We start from the raw sequence: 22,717 nt of genomic DNA on the forward strand, positions 1-22,717 counted from the left end.
ACTAAAAAAAAACAAAAGTTTTCTATGTTGTGATACAAAAGTAACCCGCTAACCGCTTACATCTTAGATCATAGAAAAATTATAATTATTGTAAGCTGTTCGCGAATCCGTGGCCTCGCTCACGGCCTAGGACGATCCAACTTGTCGTCACGATGAGATACGACGATCTGACAATCATTTTCTGTGATATAATGTTGAATGGTTGGGAATCTACCTGTATAACCTTGGATTTTTTTGGTGATTGTTGAGACTTTTGATGGGAAATCATGAAATGGCTGTGGGTTAGCAGCATCAGCGAGTGTCTAAAACCCATCATGTTCCTTCTTAACACGTTCGCGTAAGCAACGTCTTACAACGTCGTATTGATATAAGTATGAAAAGGCCCAACGTCGTACGACGGCCTCTAGATTGTCATATTTATTTTGACGGACCATGTCAGACCTATGTGGTGGCGACAACGTTTATAGACGTCGGACGTGAAATAACGTTGCGCCACATAACACAGATTATAAGACTACGTATAACGGCGGGACGTCTTAAGACTTGTTTAATTTTGTGTGCGAAAAAGGTGCGCCACAGTACCAACATTTAAAAATGAGATTGCTCACGCGAACGTGTTAAGCTCTTTAAGGTAAACGCGGGTGAAGTCGTCATGCCCCAATAGTCGTCAATTAATCTTAAAACTTTTATTATTATTTTCTACTGAACTTAAAATGGGCCGGTTTATATATCAACATATTCTTGATAATATATTGCACAATTGAAATAACAATACGGGGTTTTAACAGTCACGGCTTCTAAGATATGTTATTTGAAACGTGTGTGCCCTAACAAAATATTTTTTTCGTGAAGTTCAGCTGTCAAAAGTGAAACTCAGCACGTGGTTTTGTATTTTGATTTACATAACTCCAGTGGGGTCTGGGGTATGTTTCTTTGTTTAATTAGATATTTAAGTTTATTTGCTAGCGATGTAATATGCAATTTGGAATACTTTTAACATAGAAGATATATTTTTTTAATGTGACATCTATTGGTACTTCAAAACTCCCATTTGACCCAAAACCCGTCAATTTTACAATTATTATGACGACTACTGGGACATGCTCAAAAATTGCACCTAAACTCGTCATAATGAGGATATTTTGTGTTTTACAGTACAAAATGCGAATAAATAGCTAATATCGGGACTTTTACAAAATTGATAACTGTCTAGAACAAACATATTTAAGGTTTAGACTACATTTGTTCATAAAACTGCGTTTCTTTTAAGCTTTTTCTTAGGGGTAAATTTTACTCTGCTGGTTCTAGATGCACGTAAACAGTCATGTTATTCGATTCAATTCATATGTTTCTTAATGGTTAAATCCCCTGTTTTCTATAAGTATGCACTTTCTACGAGTGTTTTTTCAGGTATATATTGGCCGCTGTAGGCCTCCGCCATTCGATTAAGATCTACCGCTTTGGGTACAAGTAGGTCTAGCACTAGCCTTTGTTTCTACTACACTTGGATTAAATTTTTTTTTGAAAAATTGACTGTTCTTACTATGCTTTTTGTTCGAAATAACTGCATTTCGTCACGCGTATTGTACCGCGTCTTCCTAACGTGCCTTAATAGCGCCTGTATAAAAATTATGTCATTCAACTAGTTTTGACGCAAAAAATATTAAAATCAGTTTTAAAACTAAGATGACATAGCTTCCATCGCTGTCACTTCTTTGCTTGTCGTATTCGATATTGATGGGTAAAGTGTAATCTTAAGTAAGATTTTTTTATTTAAAATTGTCTGTATTTAGTGATTGCATGATCGTAATTTTAATAGCAGATCATGACTGAAAGAAACTACAAGCAAGAGTGCCTTTTAAAAGCCATAAAAGCTGTAAATCAAGGGCCCACACACAACATCAGATGAAGCATAAAAATGTAAAACGCCCTTTTGAGACAACTTTAATGAAATGGTGACACAAAACCGACGATTATCAATGTATATATACTATAGAAATGAACCCAAGGACAATCTCCGGTTCTGTGCTAAACTATTGCTAACTATGGAGGAAAACTACTTGGGCTATTGCGTTGGGAGGGATGTTAGTGGATTAGGATATAGGAAACTATAGGAACTATGGCACCTGGAAAAAAAGTCGTGGTGGCCTGGTGGGCTAAGAATCAACCTCTCAAGTATGAGGGCGCGGGTTCGATTCCAGGTCAGGCAAGTACCAACGCAACTTTTCTAAGTTTGTATGTACTTTCTAAGTATATCCTGCAATGACACCAATGACTGTGTTTCGGATGGCTCGTTAAACTGTAGGTCCCGGCTATCCTTGAACATCCTTGGCAGTCGTTACGGGTAGTCAAAAGCCAGTAAGTCTCACACCAGTCTAACCAAGGGGTATTGGGTTGCCTGGGTAACTGGGTTGAGGAGGTCAGATAGGCAGTCGCTTCTTGTAAAGTACTGGTACTCGGCTGAATCCGGTTAGACTGGAAGCCGAACCCAACATAGTTGGGAAAAAAGGCTCGGAGGATGATGATGATGAGGAACTATGGCACCTGCCGATGACAATGTATAAAATACATGTTAAAATGGCAGGTGGAGACTCGCCACCTCACTTACTGGGCCCCCGGGAATCAGTTGCTAAATCGCAACAAGAGGGCAACAGGTGCATGAGCGGCTGAAGGGTGAGGATACCTCGGCGAACTTTAAACGCAGATCACGCGCTCCCTGTGGGTCCAGCATCACCGGCCCACTCGCCACTTACCACGAAGCACCTACCCTCCGAGCGGGCTGCTAACCCTACTCTAGCGACTCCACTCTGGTCGGCCAATGAAGGCAAGCCAAGAGGCGGGAGACCTTCACTCCGGCAGGTCGGAGATGGGGGACAGTATACTCTCCCCGGAGCACTCGGATATATAGCCCCGCGGGGTCGCTACTCCCCGTCATCCGCCTCAGATGCCCTTTGGGGCTTATTAGATATTATTATTATCGGGTTTGAAAGGTTAGTTGTACCTAATCATATCTATGAATAACCTTACCTACATATCTATGAATGTTAGTAATTATTTTTGTGAATACTAATTATTTTATTTTACAATTTAAATATTTTAAAAGTAATTATTTTACTCGTGCTACATGCATATGTAGCACGTTAGTCATGTGCATACATGACTGCATCGTTATTATGATTAAGAAATATAACATACTAGCTTCTGCCAGCGGTTTCACCCGCATCCCGTGGGAACTACTTCCCGTACCGGGATAAAAAGTAGCCTATAGCCTTCCTCGATAAATGGGCTATCTAACACTGAAAGAAATTTTCAAATCGGACCAGTAGTTCCTGAGATTAGCGCGTTCAAACAAACAAACAAACTCTTCAGCTTTATAATATTAGCATAGATATTTTATAGACTGGTTTTGTGATTCCAAGCGTTTGATAGATAGGAATATAAATTAAAATGCAACCATGAATCTGTTTTATTGAATACCTGCTCTTCTAACAGATTATACCTGCTATTCTAAATAGGAATTTGTATTTTTATCTATCTACCTACCTAATGTTTCAAAAGCACAAGTATGCTTAACAAATTCAAGCAAAAAAAATGTACATAACTTGAACCTTATGTTCAAGAGCAGAGAGTTTACATTAGCATTAAAAGTTGACGAGTACTGGGATAATTTGACGAGTATCCGTACAAATCAGACGACTATTGGTACAAATCGCCCTTTTTTTACTTTTGCCTTAATAAGTATATAAACCCATCAAAATGATTAAAAAAACATTAGTTACTTAGAATAATGAATAAATACTCTATCACGTCATGCAAACATTTTCATTTTCTATTGAATATTTAACACACAGTAGCGCTTCAAAGTCAGTGATTTCCGAAATCTGACGACTATTGGTACGTTTACCTTACGTACCAGGGCCGCGTTAACCCTTTCGAACAATACAGCAGCCCCATGGTTGCTGGAGCTGCGGGATTGTCGGCCCTCAGAATTTTCGTAAATATTTTTGGAAAATGTGAAATTGGAGGCTCAAAAACGGCACAGCTTGTCAACTCTGTGAGATATAGGACGACATATAGTTTTAACTTATGTTTCTTTAATTAGCCATAACAACAGTTAGACTGTCATGTGTGTCCCATTGAGCTGTCTGTACGTCTGTCCCGTCATGTTATGCAAAACTGTGGGAGATTAACATAAAGGACTTGAATTATAGTCGTCTTCGTGACAATGTATGGGTTTTTTATGGTAATTATAACGATTCCCCTGCGTGAGATAATTATAATCTCAATTACCTTGACAGGTACCTGACAATTAGTACAGGTTCCACCGCGTAGGTCGGTAAAAAATCTTTGCTACAAATAATATTTAATACGAAGTGGTGGCCTGGTGGGCAAAGAACCAACCTCTCGAGTAGGTAGGTGTAGGTTCGATTCCAGGTCAAGAAATTAAAAATGCAACTTTTCTACGTTTGTATGTACTTTCTAAGTATATCTTTGGACAGCAATGACTGTTTCAGATGACGCATTAAACTGTACATCCCGCCTGTCAGTGAACATCTTAGGCAGTCGTTACGGGTAGTCGATACGGGTTACGGGGCGTTATGGGGGCTGTTTTTTGTAAATTCTTGACGTTCAAAATAGAATAAATGATTTTTGATTTTGAATCAGAAGCCAGTGGGTCTGCCACTACTCTTACCAGGTGTTGGGTTGCCCGGGTAATTAGGTTGAAGATGTCAGATAGGCAGTCACTCCATGTAAAACATAGGTTCTCAACGGCATCCTGGAAACCTTTGAGAATGGGTGGAAAAAGGAGATGATGATATCACCATTGATCTACATTCATGACATGATACAAGCCTTATCCAGCTACCCAGGTACATTATCATCCTTGATCCAGCACCTGATCGCATTACTTCACACCTGCGCAGTCGCAAGTTACGCATAATTACAACTAACCGCCCTCGTGCTTCACGCTTGTCAGATTATAAATATTTTAGTTCTAAACTAAAATATCGTAGCCAATTGTGTTCATATGAGTCAGTGATTCATTTTGTAAGATCTTGTTATTGTTACCGGAATATTATGGGTACTATAGCTTTGGAATATACATATAATATACTGGCTTGAGGAGGTCAGATAGACAGTCGTTTTACACTCCTTGTAAAATACTGGTCCTCATCTGCATCCGGTGAGACTGGAAGCCGACCTCAATATAGTTGAGAATAGGCTAGGCAGATGTGGGTACTATAGCTTCTGATGGAATATTCATCCGCGTGGGATAGCGCTACTCCGCGCATAAGGATAAAAGTAACCTGTTTAGGTATTATTCCGATGTATAAACTTACTGTCAAATATGTACAAAAATATGAACTCTAATGATTACTTAGGAGGATTCTTGGCATCACATTTTTTTAAATACTTTCTAAAATACTACTAATTTACCTACCACCTATGTTTCGACATGGAAACCATTATAATTTACTTGTAATTTATTCGGCTTCCCTTAAATGGCAGCCAAGGTGTTTGAATTCTGATACACATCTGCAATAATCAACATCCTATCGTGGAAATGGAGAATTGATCTCAATATTTCAGCCCTGACATCGGATGCGCGGGCGCCGCCCGAAGGCAAGGCCGCACGCGATCATCGCATATATTAATATTCACGGGATTCATTCGTATCAACCCTTTCTCTAGAACTTACCGGGACCCAAAGACTGGCTTTTAATTCGCACGATTAAGCATTGCCATCCAACGTGGCAATGCTGCCATCTTTTTGGGTACATCACCCAGTGACAGCGACGAGGAACAATTTTAATGTTCTTTATTAGTTTTGAGCTATATCATTTTTTTAATTTATAATGTCTCTTCCATCCAGACCATGGGACTAAGAGTAGAATGCCAGAGTCCCGGATTTTTGGCAGGCGAACGTGGGGCCGAAGCCAACACGCTGAAGCCTTTTTGAGACAACTTTAACGAATTCAATTGTTTATTATAATTATTATTTATTAAAATAATATTAGATAAATGGAATATAAATTGAATACATTAATCTAGTTCGAATCTATGCTATTGCGGCAAGTAACACTGACTGTAGGCAATCTATAGAAAGTCTTTAATCTTTGTTCGGTTAAACCCGTCCAAAATTCAAAAGACCATACTTAGGCCGTTTTGAATTTCAAAATTAGGGTCAAAGAGTATTGTGGCATTTAAATACCATCTGCAGCGAAAGGGTTAGGTTCAGAAAAATAATCTCTCCTAATCTGAATAATGAGTTTACATGAATATTAACAAAACTGGATCACCTTGCGACATCCTATTGTGTATAAAGCGTAGTTTTTGTTAGCTTTCACTGGAATTCTGTGGCGCTTCCATGCTGATCGTAATAAAGATCTTTGTAAATCCCAAGTAAATAAATGCGACTGTGTTTTTTGTCGCATATAAGTACACCAAAAAATTGCGTGCTTCAGTTACCAGGAGTGGCCGCAGAAAGGAAGCTTGAGTTTTCAAAACTTACAGACATCTGTCTAGAGTTTTCCCAACTATGTTGGGGTCAGTTTAGAGTCTAACCGAATAGCTGGGCACCAGTGTTGTACAAGGAGCGACTGCCTATCTGACCTCTTCAACCCAGTTACTAGGGCAACCCAATACCCATTGGTTACTGGTTGTCAAACTTTCTAGCGTTCGACTACCTATAACGACTGCCAAAGATGTTCATATAACAGCTGGGATCTACAGTTTATCGTGCTGTCCGAAACACGGAAGAACTCTTTATGACAAGACGTCACCCATCCACGGAACGACAGCGCCAAGCGTTGCTTAACTTTATGATCGATCGATACGCACGGCCTCGACTTGCCACGAGCTTGTTTTTGAATAAATTGATAACCTAAACTAAATGAAATTATAATAGTTGTTGAATACTTATTTGAAACTGTTTTTTTTACCAGAAAATGATGGTTTTTAGTTTTAGTTAAATGCATCGAATAGTTTGTTCATTAATTCGACTACTGCACGTCAATGTAGTTAATAATACTTTTTTACCCTTCGTCGTAAAAAGAGGGGTGGTTAAGTAATAGCAAATGTTCATGTCTACATAACATTATAGCTCTTACTAATCAAACCGGTATCGATACATTTTTTTGTTTTCGAAAACAGTTGTTATTTTCAGCAAATATTTTTATCGAGAAAACTATTTATAGTTAGGTTTTGCATATATTTTTTAAACGCTAAATGTAATAAGTAAGTAATATTTACTTATGTGTTCGATTGAAAATTATGAAAGCCAATGAATACAAAGAATAATAAACAATAACGTTATTACTGGTAGGACTAAAGTCTATTTCATGAAAGAAAAATCGCGGAAAATTGTGGAACTAAATTTTTGGACGCATTTTCTGAGCTATCGCATAGACACTAGCGCTGCGTCTGCGGGACTTCTTTCGTGAAATGGACTTTATTATGAAGTTCATTCTAGGTCCACCCTTAATTTTTCATGTATTCTTAGGAAGTATGAGGCTTAACTTCCTTTCAAAAATTTGTCACTTATATGTTTGGTACGGTCTTTGCAAAGGAGCAACCTCGTCAGAACGACAAGAATGATACGTACCTCTCAAAGAGACACATTTCGCTCGGGACTACTTATATTCCGGCGGGGAAGGAAACCATAGCGTGATGTAACTCGATCCCAACACCATCTAGGGAGCCTGCTGCCAGACATTCGCTCCCATACATTTTGTATGGAAATGAAATTTTTCTTATTATTTTTTTACCGAAGTTAGGCTCAAAAAATTGCTTCACGTATATGAAAATATTTAAAAATGTTTTCAGTGCCTAAGAAGTGGTTTCTTATAAGATTAAGATCACCTATAATTTTATTTTGCTATGAACGGTTTATTAGCCACACTTCCAGTTTAAAAATGTTGCTTTTAAATGGCTAATAATTACAATTATCCATTTTACTTGCATATGACATGAAAATAGTAGCTATTTACTTATTTAGACTAAAAACATGACATTTTTGGTGGCCTTTTTTGAAACTCACGACATCTAGCGGTCGTTTTAGTTACGATTTCAGTTTTGTTCGCTTATTATTGTCATAAAAAGTATGATAATAAGTTTTTTGTTAAAATTATGACATTTTTAAGTTTATATTATATGCTATAAACTTAATAATACAATAGTAACGTGTTTAATAAGAAGATTTCATACAACTTCAGCAGATGGAATACACGTACCTAGTTAGTACCTACCAAAAGAAACGTTGTTGAACTATTTTTCAGCTCATTCTAGACACAGGTAAGTACTAATTTAGCTTAGTGTTTTAGTAATGAAAGTATTTGATGGGCTGATAGGCTTCCAAATAATTTTCCGCATCACTGTCCTCCGGAAACGTGCCCAGGAGACTGGTAGCATTGCCACGTTATATTTAAAAAATGAAGATAAAAAGTATTGTGTTGAAAGTAGGCTGAAAATCAGCATTTTTTGAATGTCAAATTGCCAAAAGACTGCCCCCAAAACGCCTACCCTTCACCACTTCCTATGTGTTTTTGGTGGGAAGTGGCGGAACCAGAACAAACACCACAGCAACACAATTCTGTATGACAATGCTCTTTCTCAAAAGAACAAGCCAGCCCTCTGGTCACGTGAAGAGTCGATAAGTCTTTTCGCTATGTCCTTTTATAGGAGCCGCGAACTTGGGCCCCATGGTCCGAGCGTTTCGACAGCAAACGGTAGTATCCATTGTATATTAAGGTGCATGTATTCAATGATATAAATATTAAAAAATAAAGATGTAGTACTTGACTAAACAACAAATTTTTTTATAAACGAACGACAGCAAGATAAAAAGATAATAGGTATTAATTATGTTTATTTTAGTTAAAGTTTGTTTTCAAATCACGAACAATATGAAACACATACAAAGCGTGTCTTTATGTGTAGAAAAATACACAAAACTGCTCTGCAACCTTGGACGTAACACATAGAACGAGGACATTGTCTTAGTGTCTTATCTGCTAAAAGGACTTTGATTACTTGAAATAAAATGTCACGTGAAAAACACGTGAAAAATTGTTATTTTAAGCGCCATCTCACCTTCCCGGTACTGCATCATTGGCAGTCGTTAAGGGTGCAGAAGCTAGAAAGTGTGACAACTAGTCTTACCCAGGATGTTGGGTTGCCCGGGTAACTGGCTTGAGGGGGTCAGACAGATAGGCAGTCGCTCTTTGTTAAACACTGGTACTCAGCTTACAGATTCATTAGATATGCCAACCCCAACATATGTAGTTGAGAAAAGGCTAAAATGGTCATGATTCTTTCAAATACACCAAAGACAAGAAAAAATACGGTCCCACCACTAGTTTGAACATTTGCACAAAAACCCATACAAACCATGTATTATGGTCTAGAGAGGAATTTTTAAATAAGTTTTTGTATCAAGCAAGCCTACGCTAGAGGTTGATGACATGTGGCAACTCAGATTGGGGTCATTGAACTGATAGCTGTTTCGGCCTAGGGACAAGAGCCTCTATCTGCTCTTGAGGAGGCCCTCATTGCCGGGGCTGCGGGATAGTTCCAAAGAGTTACCGCGACGCTGGTACATAGAGGGCTTAAGAAGGAACATGGTGGGGTTTAATCAGTTAGAGTCTGACACTCACTCAAGCTGCACCCACAGCGTCATTTGATGATTTCCCAAAAAAGGAAGCCCACGTTATAGTTGAGTTTATGATCAGGAATAGCTAGTAAGAGCTCGAGGCTAAGTAGAAGTCGATCATAAGGTTAAGCAATGTTTAGCACAGTCTATCTGCAGATGACTGACCATCGTAATGACCGTGTTTCGGAAGGCACGTTTTGTTGGTGGATCCCGGTTGTCATTTGAAAATTGGAAGGGAAGTCAGCAGACAGAAAGTCTGGCCACCAGTCTTTCCATGGGATACCGGGTTGCACGGGAAAATGTTGGGGAGGTCAGATAGGCTGTAGTTCTATGAGAAGTACTGGTTCTCAGCTGAATACGATTAGATGAGTTAGTCGTCTTTTAGGAATATAGGAGTTTCTTAATTAGTAGGCCTGATTTTAGACGAGCTTCATTACTGGTGGGATTATCATTGTGGAATTTTGACATTATTCATGAACCTATTAAATTCAGGTAAAAACTCATCTACTTAAATGAAGTAAACATGCAAATTAAAGTAGTTAATTGTTGAGCCTTTAGAAAAAGTTCTACAAAAACTAATTTAATATGCGTCAAACCTGTTTATAGGCAATTTATTTATTTTAAAATATGTTTTATTCAAATTGACATAGGTAGGTACGGTAGGTTCGTGAGAACACTTTAGAATTTTTTTTTCATATTATACGCATAATAATTATTATTCTCTAGCTTCAATGGACGGATTGTCTAAATTTTAATAAAATTTAAATTAAAAGATGGCGTCGGAAATCGATGGCACCCAAGAAGCTGGCATTGTCACGTTGGATGGCAATGTTGAACTTTTGACCAAAATATAAACCAGCCCTTGGGTCATTTGAAATGTCAGCCAGTCGCTTTGCCTTTACTTGAGGTTTTCTGCAGCTGCAGCAGCGGAACCAGCACATCGCTCAGATCTAGGAAGGTGGGATGGTGCAAGAGTATCGACTCGGGTCGCTTCCTACACTTATGTATGAGCTACCCATCTTCCACATGCACCAATTCTTAACAAGAGAGCCTTTGCTTAAACCATCGGGCCACTAAGGCCACCACTATTTTTTTTTACATCTTTGTTTATCAAATATTTTAAAACCATTTTAAAACGCGACCCAGTCTTTGGAACCGTGCAACTATCTTGACGTTTCGAAAGACCTCTCATAGGCTTATTTGAAAAAAAAATACTTTGACTTGACTTTGATTCTGAAAGTGTTGAGATAAGATCAGAGACTTCCTAATAACTAGGTATTTCTCCAATATTTATGTTAGGTATAAATAAGTTTATTTTTAAGTCATGTACTTAAATATGTTTATCTATACTAATATTATAAAGCTGAAGAGTTTGTTTGTTTGTTTGTTTGAACGCGCTAATCTCAGGAACTACTGGTCCGATTTGTAACTTATTAGTAGGACTCTAAACAGGACCTCAAAATTTTAAAATCTCAACATAAGCTGGAATAGGATGAGCAGGATCGCATTAAAGTCCTATCATGTGACCCTACGTATGTACTGTTTTCTATGACCCTCAAGGATTAATTAATAATAAATAATGGGAAATCATAAGTGTAGCCATAAAATTATTTATTGGACACATGATTACACTTATAATTTAATAACCAAGCAACGGGGAAATGACATAGCCTCTAATAAACTAATTCGTCTTTTTTACAACGCCAACTAAATATTCTCTAGAAAGCTTCAAGAAAAGATCATCAATTATTGTGACTTGTCCTTCTTATTTATACATTGTCATCTAATTTACTAACTCGGTCACGTTTTTAGTATATTGCCATTTATAACCTTCACTTAAAAAACATTGTATTAAAAATTGAAGTTAGTGACGAAAACGAATAGCTGCAAAACCGACTCCACGTAGTCTTGTCTGCCCTACCCCTAGAGTGCAATTCAAAACCGCGTAGGCGCGAAGGGGCGAGGCGGCCTGCGGTGGTGAGCGTGAAAACCATCTGCGACGATAAGCTCGCATGGGAATGGGACTGCCGGAGCCCCGCAGCACCGGAGCCGTGACAGAAGCGATGCTTGCTTGCTTTACATTTTAAACGTACTGAGTTAAAAAATTAGAAGCTAATTAAATATATTTTATGATGTCATTTAGTAGTATTTTAGAAGTTTACTGTTAGAATGCATGCTACAAAATTAGATGCTAAAAATAACCATCATGCTGAGTGGTATTTAGAGTGGTTTACTTAGAAGATAACTAGTGGCTAAGATAGTATTATTTAGATGCTCGTTAATTGTGGCTGACTTAGTAATTTAGAAGGCAACATACACATTTTTGGGGGCGAATAATATTAAAAAGAAGCCTGTTTAATTAGCACCCATAAATAATTAATTAATAATATATAAATTAATAATAAATAAAAATAGAAAATGTTTAACCACAGAAAATAATCTTTACACAATTAATTATTTTCCTTGGGCTCACAAACTCCTGCGCATCCCTTAATAAAAATCTTAGAATAGTAAAAAAATAAATTAATTAAAAAAAAACACTCACCTAACAGTATAGTCAGCCCAAAAACAATCTCCCACAAAAACATTTTTTCGAAAAAAAAATAAAAAAACGAAACTAAAAAAAATATTATTTCCGCAAATGTTCACGGGACACGTCGGTGCGCGTCAAATATCGTCCACATTTGAATCACTTATAATTAGCACCAGTTATATAGGTACTTGTGTGTAGGAAAACTCCTAAAGTACAAAACTTTAAAACTGTATGTTTGTTTTGTAGCGAATTTTCCTTCGTACTGATAGTACCTACACTTCATAGGCACAGTAAGTAGGTATATCGAGACATTGTAATAACTGTTTGTGGCTGTTAAAACATAATTACTAAAGTAACGTCATTTGTACGTCATTTGTAGGTACGTAATTTTTTTATAATTTTTACTTTGTATACTCGTGGTCCTTAATATTTTGTAAAGAACCGGTTCTTCAAACCATACAGATAGAGTTGTGTTGCTGGGTAGTTTGTTCCACTATCTCTTCTTCCCAGCAAAAACACATAGGAAGTGGTGAAGGGTGGGTGGTTTGGGAGCTGTCTTCTTTGAAGTGCTTCAAATGGTACTGATTTTCGGCCTAACATGAAAAATCACTTTGATTTTTGATTATGATATTCATGGTATTTAAAATAGTGGTTTTAAAAACGTTAGCTGTCAGAAAATTCTGTTAAAATAAGAAATTAAAGTAACAAAAACCTATTAGGTAAATACACGGAGGAAGGAAAGATAGCGGAGATGCCATAAGGAAGGTAGGTCAGGCGCCTTCTTGTAGGTCAAGTACAGTAGGTTTGATAAGTTACTAGAACTAAAGAAAAGTGCTTGTCAAATCAAAACCAAATTGTCTAAGACTGGTCAGGATTGATTGATGATTTTAAAAAAATAGCTAGTAACGTTTCTCGCCTCCGAACACCCGCTTCATTATGACATCTCGAGATTTTGCATAATGACATCTCTGTGTCATTTTGTTCTCCATGGGTAGATATCGACAAAAAAAGTATTCTAATTTAGAAACCTATGGAAGTGCGTAGCTATTTTATAAACCGGTTTTACCAGATTTTGTCCAACTAAAAAATATACGTGAGGCTTTTTGTAACACGTAGGCATATAAGAACCACATTTCTTATTAGGATCGAAAATTAAAAAAAATATTACAAAGATCACGACGAATGGAGAACATCCTCCTTTTTGGGAAGTCGGTTAAAAATGTAATGAGAACAAACGCTTTAAGAATTAAATAGCTATGACATAACTGATTGTCTTGCCTGAGGCTAAGTCATGTGGTAGAAGAATGATAAGTACTTAGCCTAATATTATATTAAAGTCTAGACTCCAATTTTTTTGACTTTCATGGTCGAAAGTTACATGCGTTGAAATAAAACAATCGATTCATGTTTAATTTTGATTATGCATTTCGAGTGTACCGACTAGTTTTTGAAAGCTGTTACTAAGGTCAGTTTCAAAGGTCAAAATTGTCATAAAGGTTAGACTTTCAGCCAGACTTAGGTACCCCACAGATACCTGTACTACAAATACATTTTTTTTTGTTTCAACCAAAATCATAAACTCAAGACAATAACCAAAGAACATGTTTTTTGAAACAACTAAAAAAATGATAAGCAAGAAAACCATGTGAAATCATTATAGTATAAAGAGTTAAAAAAATACTCTAGGTACCTATCTATGTGTCTTTATCTTGTGTTTGTGTCAGTAATTATATTATCAGGTACTCGTTGTCATTGTGGTTATTTTCTCACAACACTGACCAATCGACCATTGATAAAATAACATCAGGTTTACTAATTCCATCACCCGCCTAGCCTTTTCCGAACTATGTAGGGGTCGGCGTCCAGTCTAACAGGAGCAGCTGAGTACCAGTGTTTTACAAGGAGCGACTACCTATCTGACCCAATCCCAGTTATCTGGGTGACTCAATATCCCTTGGTAAGACTGGTTGTCAGACTTTCTGTCTTTTGACTGTCCGTAACGAGAACCAAAGATGTTTATTAAATGTCAACTGGGCCAACAATAATTTATCGTGCCTTCCGAAACTAGGAAGAACTCGTTATGAAAAGATGGTCACCGCGTCAAGCGTTGCTTAACTTTGTTTGATTGGTCCGTGCGGCTATGACTAAGCCACGAGGTCTTCAAAGTGGCAAGTCATCACAGGAGGTAAAAATGACATGACCGTAGCTATGGAAGCCGTAGAAAGAGAAAATCATTATCATCAGCCCTTATCGTCACAATGCTGGGAACAGGCCTCCTTTCACTCAGGTTGAGCGTTAATCACCACGCTCGCTCAATTATAGTCCAGTTTTCCTCGAGATATTTTCCTCTACCTTTCATCAGATACTAGCTTTCGCACTCGACTTCGTCCGCGTGGAATAGTTACTTTGGGCTAACGCTGACTTTAACTATTAATAAAAACGGTTATAGTGAGCTAACCTTAAAAGATAGACATACGCTGTCGCGGATTTTTTTTTAGAACAATTCTGTCAATTTTTTTTGTAACTTTAACCGTTTACGCAGCGCACGCAGCGTAGCTTCCTATAGCCTTCCTCGATAAATGGGCTATCTAACACTGAAAGATTTTCAAATCGGACCAGTAGTTCCTGAGATTAGCGCGTTCACGCAAACAAACAAACTTTTCAGCTTTATAATATTAGTATAGATAGATTGCTGTCCAAGATATTCTTAAAAAGAACAATACACACTAAGAAAAGTTGCATTGCTGGTTTCCTGACCTGGAATCAAATCCACACTCATACTTGAGAGGTTGGTTATTTACCCACTAGGCCACCACGACTTGAAAATTCTCATAAATTAACATTATCAACGTGAAGTACAACGGGCTACTTTCTAAAGGGTTTATAGGGGTCTATAAATTTTACCAAAAGATAACCAGACCAATTACGCATTTACGCACTTTTTCAAGAGTATAGATTAAATCTGACGTAATTACTATTTTGGAAGTGGGTTAGACCCCAGCGTAGGTATATCCGATTGATTCATGGGATTTCTGAAAGATATCTATGGTTTGTCACGTATGTATGCGCTAATATCAGGATGACATGGTTTGAAAATGATTTTCAGTATATAGCCATTTCCGTACATAGCCCGAAGAAGACTATGTACTGTAGGCTCCTTTTTAACCAAGTACGGGTTAGCGTTCCTTGCAGGAGACCTACGTTCAGCAGTGGACGGCAATGGTAGTTCATATGGGACGCAGCTGAAACCACTGGTGGAAGCTATTTTATAATAAAGGCCTTTAAAGTATAATTTCTTAGAACATTTATTAATGATACACGCTCCGAACCGTTAACGACAGGTCACATTTATTTCAAATCAAACCAAACGCTTCGTAGTTAAAAATCAATTAGTTTACGTAGATTTTTTATGAGGAAACCTGTTGTTTTTCCTCTTTGCTGCTAATTATGCACGTGTTAGACACGATGGTATTTACATAGTTGTAATATTTTTCACCTATAGGAATTTATTCGGTCAGCTATTATAAATGGTTTGGCTTTCACACTGGCGGATTTTCCGCGCGTATTGCAGATGATGAGTACAAAGTCGTGGTGGCCTAGTGGGTAAAGGACCAACCTCTCAAGTATGAGGGCGCGAGTTCGATCCCAGGTCAGGCAAGTACCAATGCAACTTTTCTAAGTTTGTATGTGCTTTCTAAGTATATCTTAGACACCATTGCCTGTGTTTCGGATGGCACGTTAAACTGTAGGTCCCGGCTGTCATCGAAGTCGTTACGAGTAGTCAGAAGCCAGTAAGTGTGACACCAGTCTAACCAAGGGGTATCGGGTTGCCCGGGTAACTGGGTTGAGGAGGCCAGATAGGCAGTCGCTTCTTGTAAAGCACTGGTACTCAGCTGAATCCGGTTAGACTGGAAGCCGACGCCAACATGATTGGGAAAAGGCTCGGAGGATTATGATGGCAGATGATGAGTAATCAATTGTATGCTATGGTGCTTATTTATGCGGGTACGGTCTGGGAATCGGGCAGTGTCACTCGGAAAAACTGAGCGGAAAATCTGCTGGAACATACCTACTAGTAGGAGTGTCAAGATTATTTCAATAGAGAACTGTTGGTCCAAAGGTCACAGCATGATGTCCAACGTAAAAAATAAAAGTTAACAAGTATTATCAAATTCATGGTAAGTTGTTATTAATATAACAAAGTAACAATATTATTTAATGAACTGCATCATCATCATAGTGGTATGGGTAAATTACCAGTTAACTCGATACAGGTTTTGCACCGCTATGATCCATAGACTATAAAGTCCTTTTGAAGAATAACAGGAGTAACCCTTTTTACTATTCCGCAGTCAACTAGGAAACTCCATAGCCTGCATGCGACTGCTTTTAGCCTCCTCATAGCCTTCATCATAGCGGCTACACCTAGTTCTAATCGAAGATAAGAGGATGCAACTAAGTTCAGCCACATTTCATTCAGGACATTCAGGTCGGTTACAACCAGCTGTAACCGGCTAAATCTTGGTGTAACCGCAGTACAGGCTTTACCGTAAGATATTCACATAAACTATAATAAAAAAAAGCCTGAACCATTTGGCAAAGATTGCATGTGATTTTCACTTATAGGATAATTCATGAGGAAGGTTAAAATATGAATGTACCTTAATAACCCGGGCGGAATGATTCGACCAAAGTTCAGTTTACGAAACTTGTCTAAATAGTACATATGGACTTTGAACCGTTATAGAACTCGAGGTAATAATAAAATTACAGGTAAATCACGTGTTCATTGTATTTGGGCAATGGAGAACTAAATTACTAACGGAGATGTCATAACGTAAAATCTCCTAAGAAAGCAGCGCGCCATAAATGCGGGTGTTCGGTTGATGAGGAAAGTTACTAGACTAGCTCGCGAACATGCCTTCCTCAGGACCCGCGTATTATTTTTAAAATGCAATCACCAATAACTTAAGTCCAATATTTTACAGATCGGTTTTGATTTGACAAGGGACCCGAACGTCTAGCTAGTTCTAGTAACTGATCACGGCTACCGTGCGGTACGTTGCGTGACCCACAAGAAGGCGCCTGGCCTACCTTCTTTATGACATCTCCGGTATCCTTCCCTCCTTCGTGGTTTGGACTCATCGTGAGAGGAAGCGATTAGAACTTCAAGAACAAACGAAATGAGTGCTCAAGTGACGCCACTTCGGACGCTATTTTGGCAACAAAAACTATCATTAAATATTATTCAAGTAAATAAAGGTCCATATTTTTTTAGTATATTATGCCTATTTGTTGTTTTCGCATCTTTGCTCAAGGTGAACTAAAATGATTAGGTATGAGTTAGGGGTCAATGTTCTGATGTATGGTAAAATCAACATGGACTTTGAAAAACCCAAGTAATTAAAGCGGATAAGTATTAATTTCCTAGCAAAACTGTCTGAAACGGCTGCTGTTTAGGCTACAGATCAGCCAGCTGCGCAGGACATTAAACAAGCATTTGCGCAGACACAAGTGCACTAGCTATTCCTTCACTATCATAGCCCGATGAGACGGATCCGACACGAACGGAGAGACTATTCGAAAGATCGATATATGCTCTTCCGGGGTGTATCATCAATTTACAGATATCGGGTTGCTATCTGAGATTTTCTAAAAACCTACAAAGCGACTAGAATCCAACTTATTTATATTTTGACTGACTTTGACTTTGATTTTGGACCCCGTTAACAGCAGTGTTATACGCCTACGGCCTGTTAGACTATGGAGCTACGAAATACAGCTATCAATTTCCTAACATAAAATGAGTACATATAAAGGTGTAGGGCTGATAAAAACACACATTAAACTACTTTCCCTTCAATTAACTATTGAACTAAAAACCTATTTAGTACGGATCGGTAATTGTCGTCAATAAAAGTGCATAAGAAGGAAAACCTGCGGGCAAGGTTTGAGATAACAAATGAATTACAATGACGTTTGTACTTTAAGTACCTATTGTCAAGTGTGTGTGATGTCCTAAGAAATGCCCTTAACCTGCATTATTATCAGTTAAAGAGTAACTGCTTTCAGACTAAACAGTCGACTGATAGTTGGAAGAAAATATTTAAAAAAAATCTAGTTAAAGTTTCTAGTCGGTTTGATAACATTTAAATACCAGATTTTTTTATGCGCGTACTCATCGTCTATATACTGACTGTGTTCATGTGCATAAGTACTGATTTATAAGCCCAAATATACTATCTGCAGTGTAATCTCAGAAGAATTATTCCATCTACCAATTTTATGCAACAAAGTCGCTATGAGTGAAAGTCCTTATCTTACTATTTTTCAAAGTGAAAATATTTTTATCTGTATGTTCTGATCTGTCACTAAAACGATTGAATCGATGTCAATGCAAAGATAGTCGCCAGCCTGAAAAAGGATGAAGGCTAGTTTTTATCCGGCTGCGGGATGTTCTCTCAAGACGCAGATGGAACCACGCAACAACTAGTAATAAATGCAGTGAGGAGTGGTGGATAGACGACCATATAAAGGTCGCCGGAAGAAGCTGGATGCAGGTCGCCTCCAACAGGTATCTGTGGAGATATAAGGGGAGGCCTATGTTCAGCAGTGGACGTCCTATGGCTGAGATGATGATGATGAGGAATGGTGGCAGAGTATAACAACTTTATTCAGTCAGGCACTAAAAACCGAACAGACACACTTACTTTCGCCTTTATAATATTAGTCAGCATTTATAATTTATTATTCATGTTTTATCCAAGCAATTATTCTAGCCAACTTTAATAACATTAAATAAATGCCTTAATGAAAATCTGACAACATTTGTTTTACATGATAAAGCCCTTACCTCGCCTTGGTCTACATTGTATCATTGTATTATCATTCAGAGATATTGAGATAAAAATAATAAACACGACATAAGGGTGGGTGTAGGCTGGTCCGATCTTTTTAGTTATTCAATTGGAGTAGTGTATCTGCGCCTTATAAGTTAAAACTACAGACTGTAGAAACGAGATGGAGTTGGCTTCCAATCTAACAGCATGCAGCAGAGAACCAGTGTTTTATAAGGAGCGACTGCCTATCTGACCTCCACAAACCCGGGCAAACCGATATGTTTAAGAATGGCTGAGATATTCCCTGGCATCTGACTTCCCGCAGCAATAGACAAGACAAAGACATCCAAATGACAGCCCACCAACTTATTGTGCAATTCGAAACTGGGAAGTCATCATGACAAGATAGTCACCCAACCGCGCAAGCCGAGTTTAACCTATGATCGATTAACCTATGCGGCTGTCTTAAAGCGAGCGAGAAAAAAATCCTTAGTTGAAAAATAATTCTGTATGCCTTTTTGTCTTTCATAGGGAAAACAGTAGTGATGTTTTATACGGAAATGGTGGCTGGGAAAAAGGTGTTATACCTAATGGAGAAGCTGTGGCACAGATTAGTAAACAGTTACTATGGCTGTGGGCTTATATGGATTGTCCCGCGCGTGATCATGCGTCACAGATAGCGTGGAATCCCCGACTAGACTCAGGTAAATCGATTCAAATATCGATAATAAATGCCGGTTATATTCGTAGTTAGTACTTATATCGATATACCTAATGATTTAGCCTGGAATGCGGAGATACCAGCAAAGAGTTAGGAACTGATTGTGGTAGGACATCTTTGGCAGACGTTACGGGTACTCAGAAGCCAGTAAGTCTGACAACCAGTCTTAGCAAGGGATATTGGGTGTCTCGAGTAATTGGGTTAAGGAGGTCAGATAGGCAGTCTTTCTGTGTAAAATCCATCCGGTTCGACTAGAAGCCGACCCCAAAATATTTGGAAAAGGCTAGGCAGATAATGAGGACCACTTTATATAATTTTCACTCAAGTGCGTTACATAGATTTGGAAGTAATTAAAGCAAGGCATGCCCCACAAGCTCGCTTCAATGCCTCGCCTCTCATCGTGTGCACACAACCTAAGACTACTTCTATCTCAAACTGAGATACGGAATGTAAGTCATTTGCTAACATTCAGTTTATAGCGGTATTGTCGTAAAGTTATTAACTAAGCATAACAAAACATTTGAACTATTGTAAAGAGTTATTTTTATTGTTCTAACTTTGTGTTCAGTCAGATGCTAATGAGTAATATTTGTTAGATTGTAGTTAAAAAAGAAATAGTTAAAAATATAACGGAATATAAAATAACTTAGTGAACATCTCGTGGATTCACTCGCGTCCCGTGGGATGATTAGATTATATTATTGTCAGCTGATATTTCTGGGGATTATAGTAATTGTCAAATTCGCTGTGACAGAATATTTTTGGAAATAAAGCAATTTAGTTACTGATAACTAATAGTTGTCTAATTAGACTATCACACTAATGCACTAATTAGTCAAACAATAGAATGTTTTATTTGACATTACTGATTACATTGGAAACTGGATATTACATTCGCTCGAAAAGTATTTATGTACTAAATACTATGTAGTTTATACTATGTATACATGTGAAGTGTATATGTTTATACTATGTACGCTTTTTTATGGGAAGCTCCCGCTGTGGGTTAGCAGCGTGAGGGAGTGTCAGACTCTTACTGACTAAAACCCACCATGTTCCTTCTTAAGCCTTTTATGTACCAGGGCCGCGGTATCTCTTTCGAACAATCCCTTAGATGTTACACGCCTAGCATCATGAAACGTATAGGTACGACCTGAACCAAACCAAACGCTAGCTATTTGTTACCGTATATTACAAGATAAATAAATCGACTTATATTCACTTAAAAACTTAACTAGTTGGTAAATTAAGAGTTGATAGTTAATATTTTATAACACTTCTGTTATAAGTTATCACAGACAGAATTGATAAACTTTTTTACACCAAATAGTATGTCAATTTCAAAAATAATATTATTCCTTACCTTGCTTCGCCATGGTCACCTCCAGCAGTCTTCTCCGTAGTCTAGATAATGAAGAACTGGCTTCTTCTCCACGAAACCTCACCAGTGCACCTAATTGTATTAAACTGTATTATCTACGAAGCAATATTACCAACTTATCTTGCTGTCGTAAAACTGTTTGCTGTTGGAAATTGAAGCTTGTGTTCTTCGGTGTAAGGTGGTTTGGCTATTTATAGGTAAAGTTGTGGTATGTGGTGTCAGTAAGGCGGCCAACTTTCCGAAAACTGAATGCGGGACTTAACCTTTCGTGAAAAGGGGGGGGGGCGGCATTGAAAAATGATCGGACGGAACTGATAAAATAAAAACCATCATCCTCATCATCCTCCGAGCCTTTTCCCAATCACGTTGGGGTCGGCTTCCAGTCTAACCGGATTCAGCTGAGTACCAGTGCTTTACAAGAAGCGACTGCCTATCTGACCTCCTCAACCCAGTAACCCGGGCAACCCGATACCCCTTGGTTAGACTGGTGTCAGACTTTCTGGCTTCTGACTACCCGTAACGACTGCCAAGGATGTTCACTGACAGCCGGGACCTACAGTTTAACGTGCCATCCGAAACACAGTCAATGGTGTCTAAGATATACTTAGAAAGTACATACAAACTTAGAAAAGTTGCATTGGTACTTGCCTGACCTGGGATCGACCCCGCGCCCTCATACTTGAGGTTGGTCCTTTACCCACTAGGCCACCACGACTTCCCGACGACTTCCGACTTCGTGATAAAATAAAAACCGTAAGCAAAAAGCTATAATTTAACCTATCAATATCGTGTCACAGCGTGCACTAATTTTCAAACTATTTTCAAAATCATTAGGCCTCACGAGTTCAGTAGAAATAAAGAGAACGAGATTATATTATAGGTTATCTGTGTTCCTGCACTGTTGAGCGTGCGCGCAGGTGGGTGTTGTGTAGAAATGTGGTAGAAAAATAGGGATGCGGGACATGCGGGACGCATACAACGTTTTGCGGGACTATTTTACTAATAATTTCAAAACGGGATTTCGTCAAGCATTGCGGGACGGTCCCGCAGAATGCGGGACGGTTGGCCGCCTTAGGTGTCAGTTTTATGCTTTGTGTGAAGAGTTTATGCGTGTGCTGACGTCAGGACATCGTGTCTTTAGGATCAAAGTTTAGACGTCGCGGTGTTATACAGAGTTTGACAATTGGACGCGCAAACCATGCGGTTTTGTTGCACGTTGTTGTGTATAGGTAAATGCTAAATGAATCATAAGCCAAGATCACTAAAAAGTGTGGTGATTATTTCATTACAGGCTTCCGCCATTTATTTTCGAAATTACCAGTTTGCTTAATGCGCTCACCCAGACATATTTTGTCTAATTTTCTAACCAAGTTGGTGGACACTGATTACCTAATTGAGTGATTTGAAAAAGATATTGATAATGAGAAAGTATACGACAGCGCGAAAGATAATTGCTAAGATGAATATAATATACCAAAACCTGGCTGGTTAGCCTTTTGTACGAAAAAAAGTACAAATCCTTAGTCATGAGAAAATTAATGCAAGCAGGCTCGGGGGCACAGATAGTTTTCAATTAGGTTAAGTTATACAC

At 38.2% G+C, this 22,717-nt stretch overlaps 1 protein-coding gene across 1 annotated transcript in view; it reads right to left on the bottom strand.

Moving 5' to 3' along the window:
* T (tan) overlaps positions 1 to 21,257 on the bottom strand; it is a 50,964-nt gene extending 29,707 nt beyond the window's left edge. Inside the window, exon 1 of the mRNA XM_021339046.3 lies at positions 21,109 to 21,257. Within this exon, the coding sequence (XP_021194721.1) occupies positions 21,109 to 21,121 (13 nt within the window). The 5' untranslated portion in view covers positions 21,122 to 21,257. The remainder of the gene's footprint in view (positions 1 to 21,108) is intronic.
* Positions 21,258 to 22,717: the final 1,460 nt, after the last annotated feature.

The sequence above is a fragment of the Helicoverpa armigera genome, chromosome 1 (genome assembly GCF_030705265.1).
Source record: "Helicoverpa armigera isolate CAAS_96S chromosome 1, ASM3070526v1, whole genome shotgun sequence".
Classification (NCBI taxonomy): Eukaryota; Metazoa; Arthropoda; class Insecta; order Lepidoptera; family Noctuidae; genus Helicoverpa; species Helicoverpa armigera.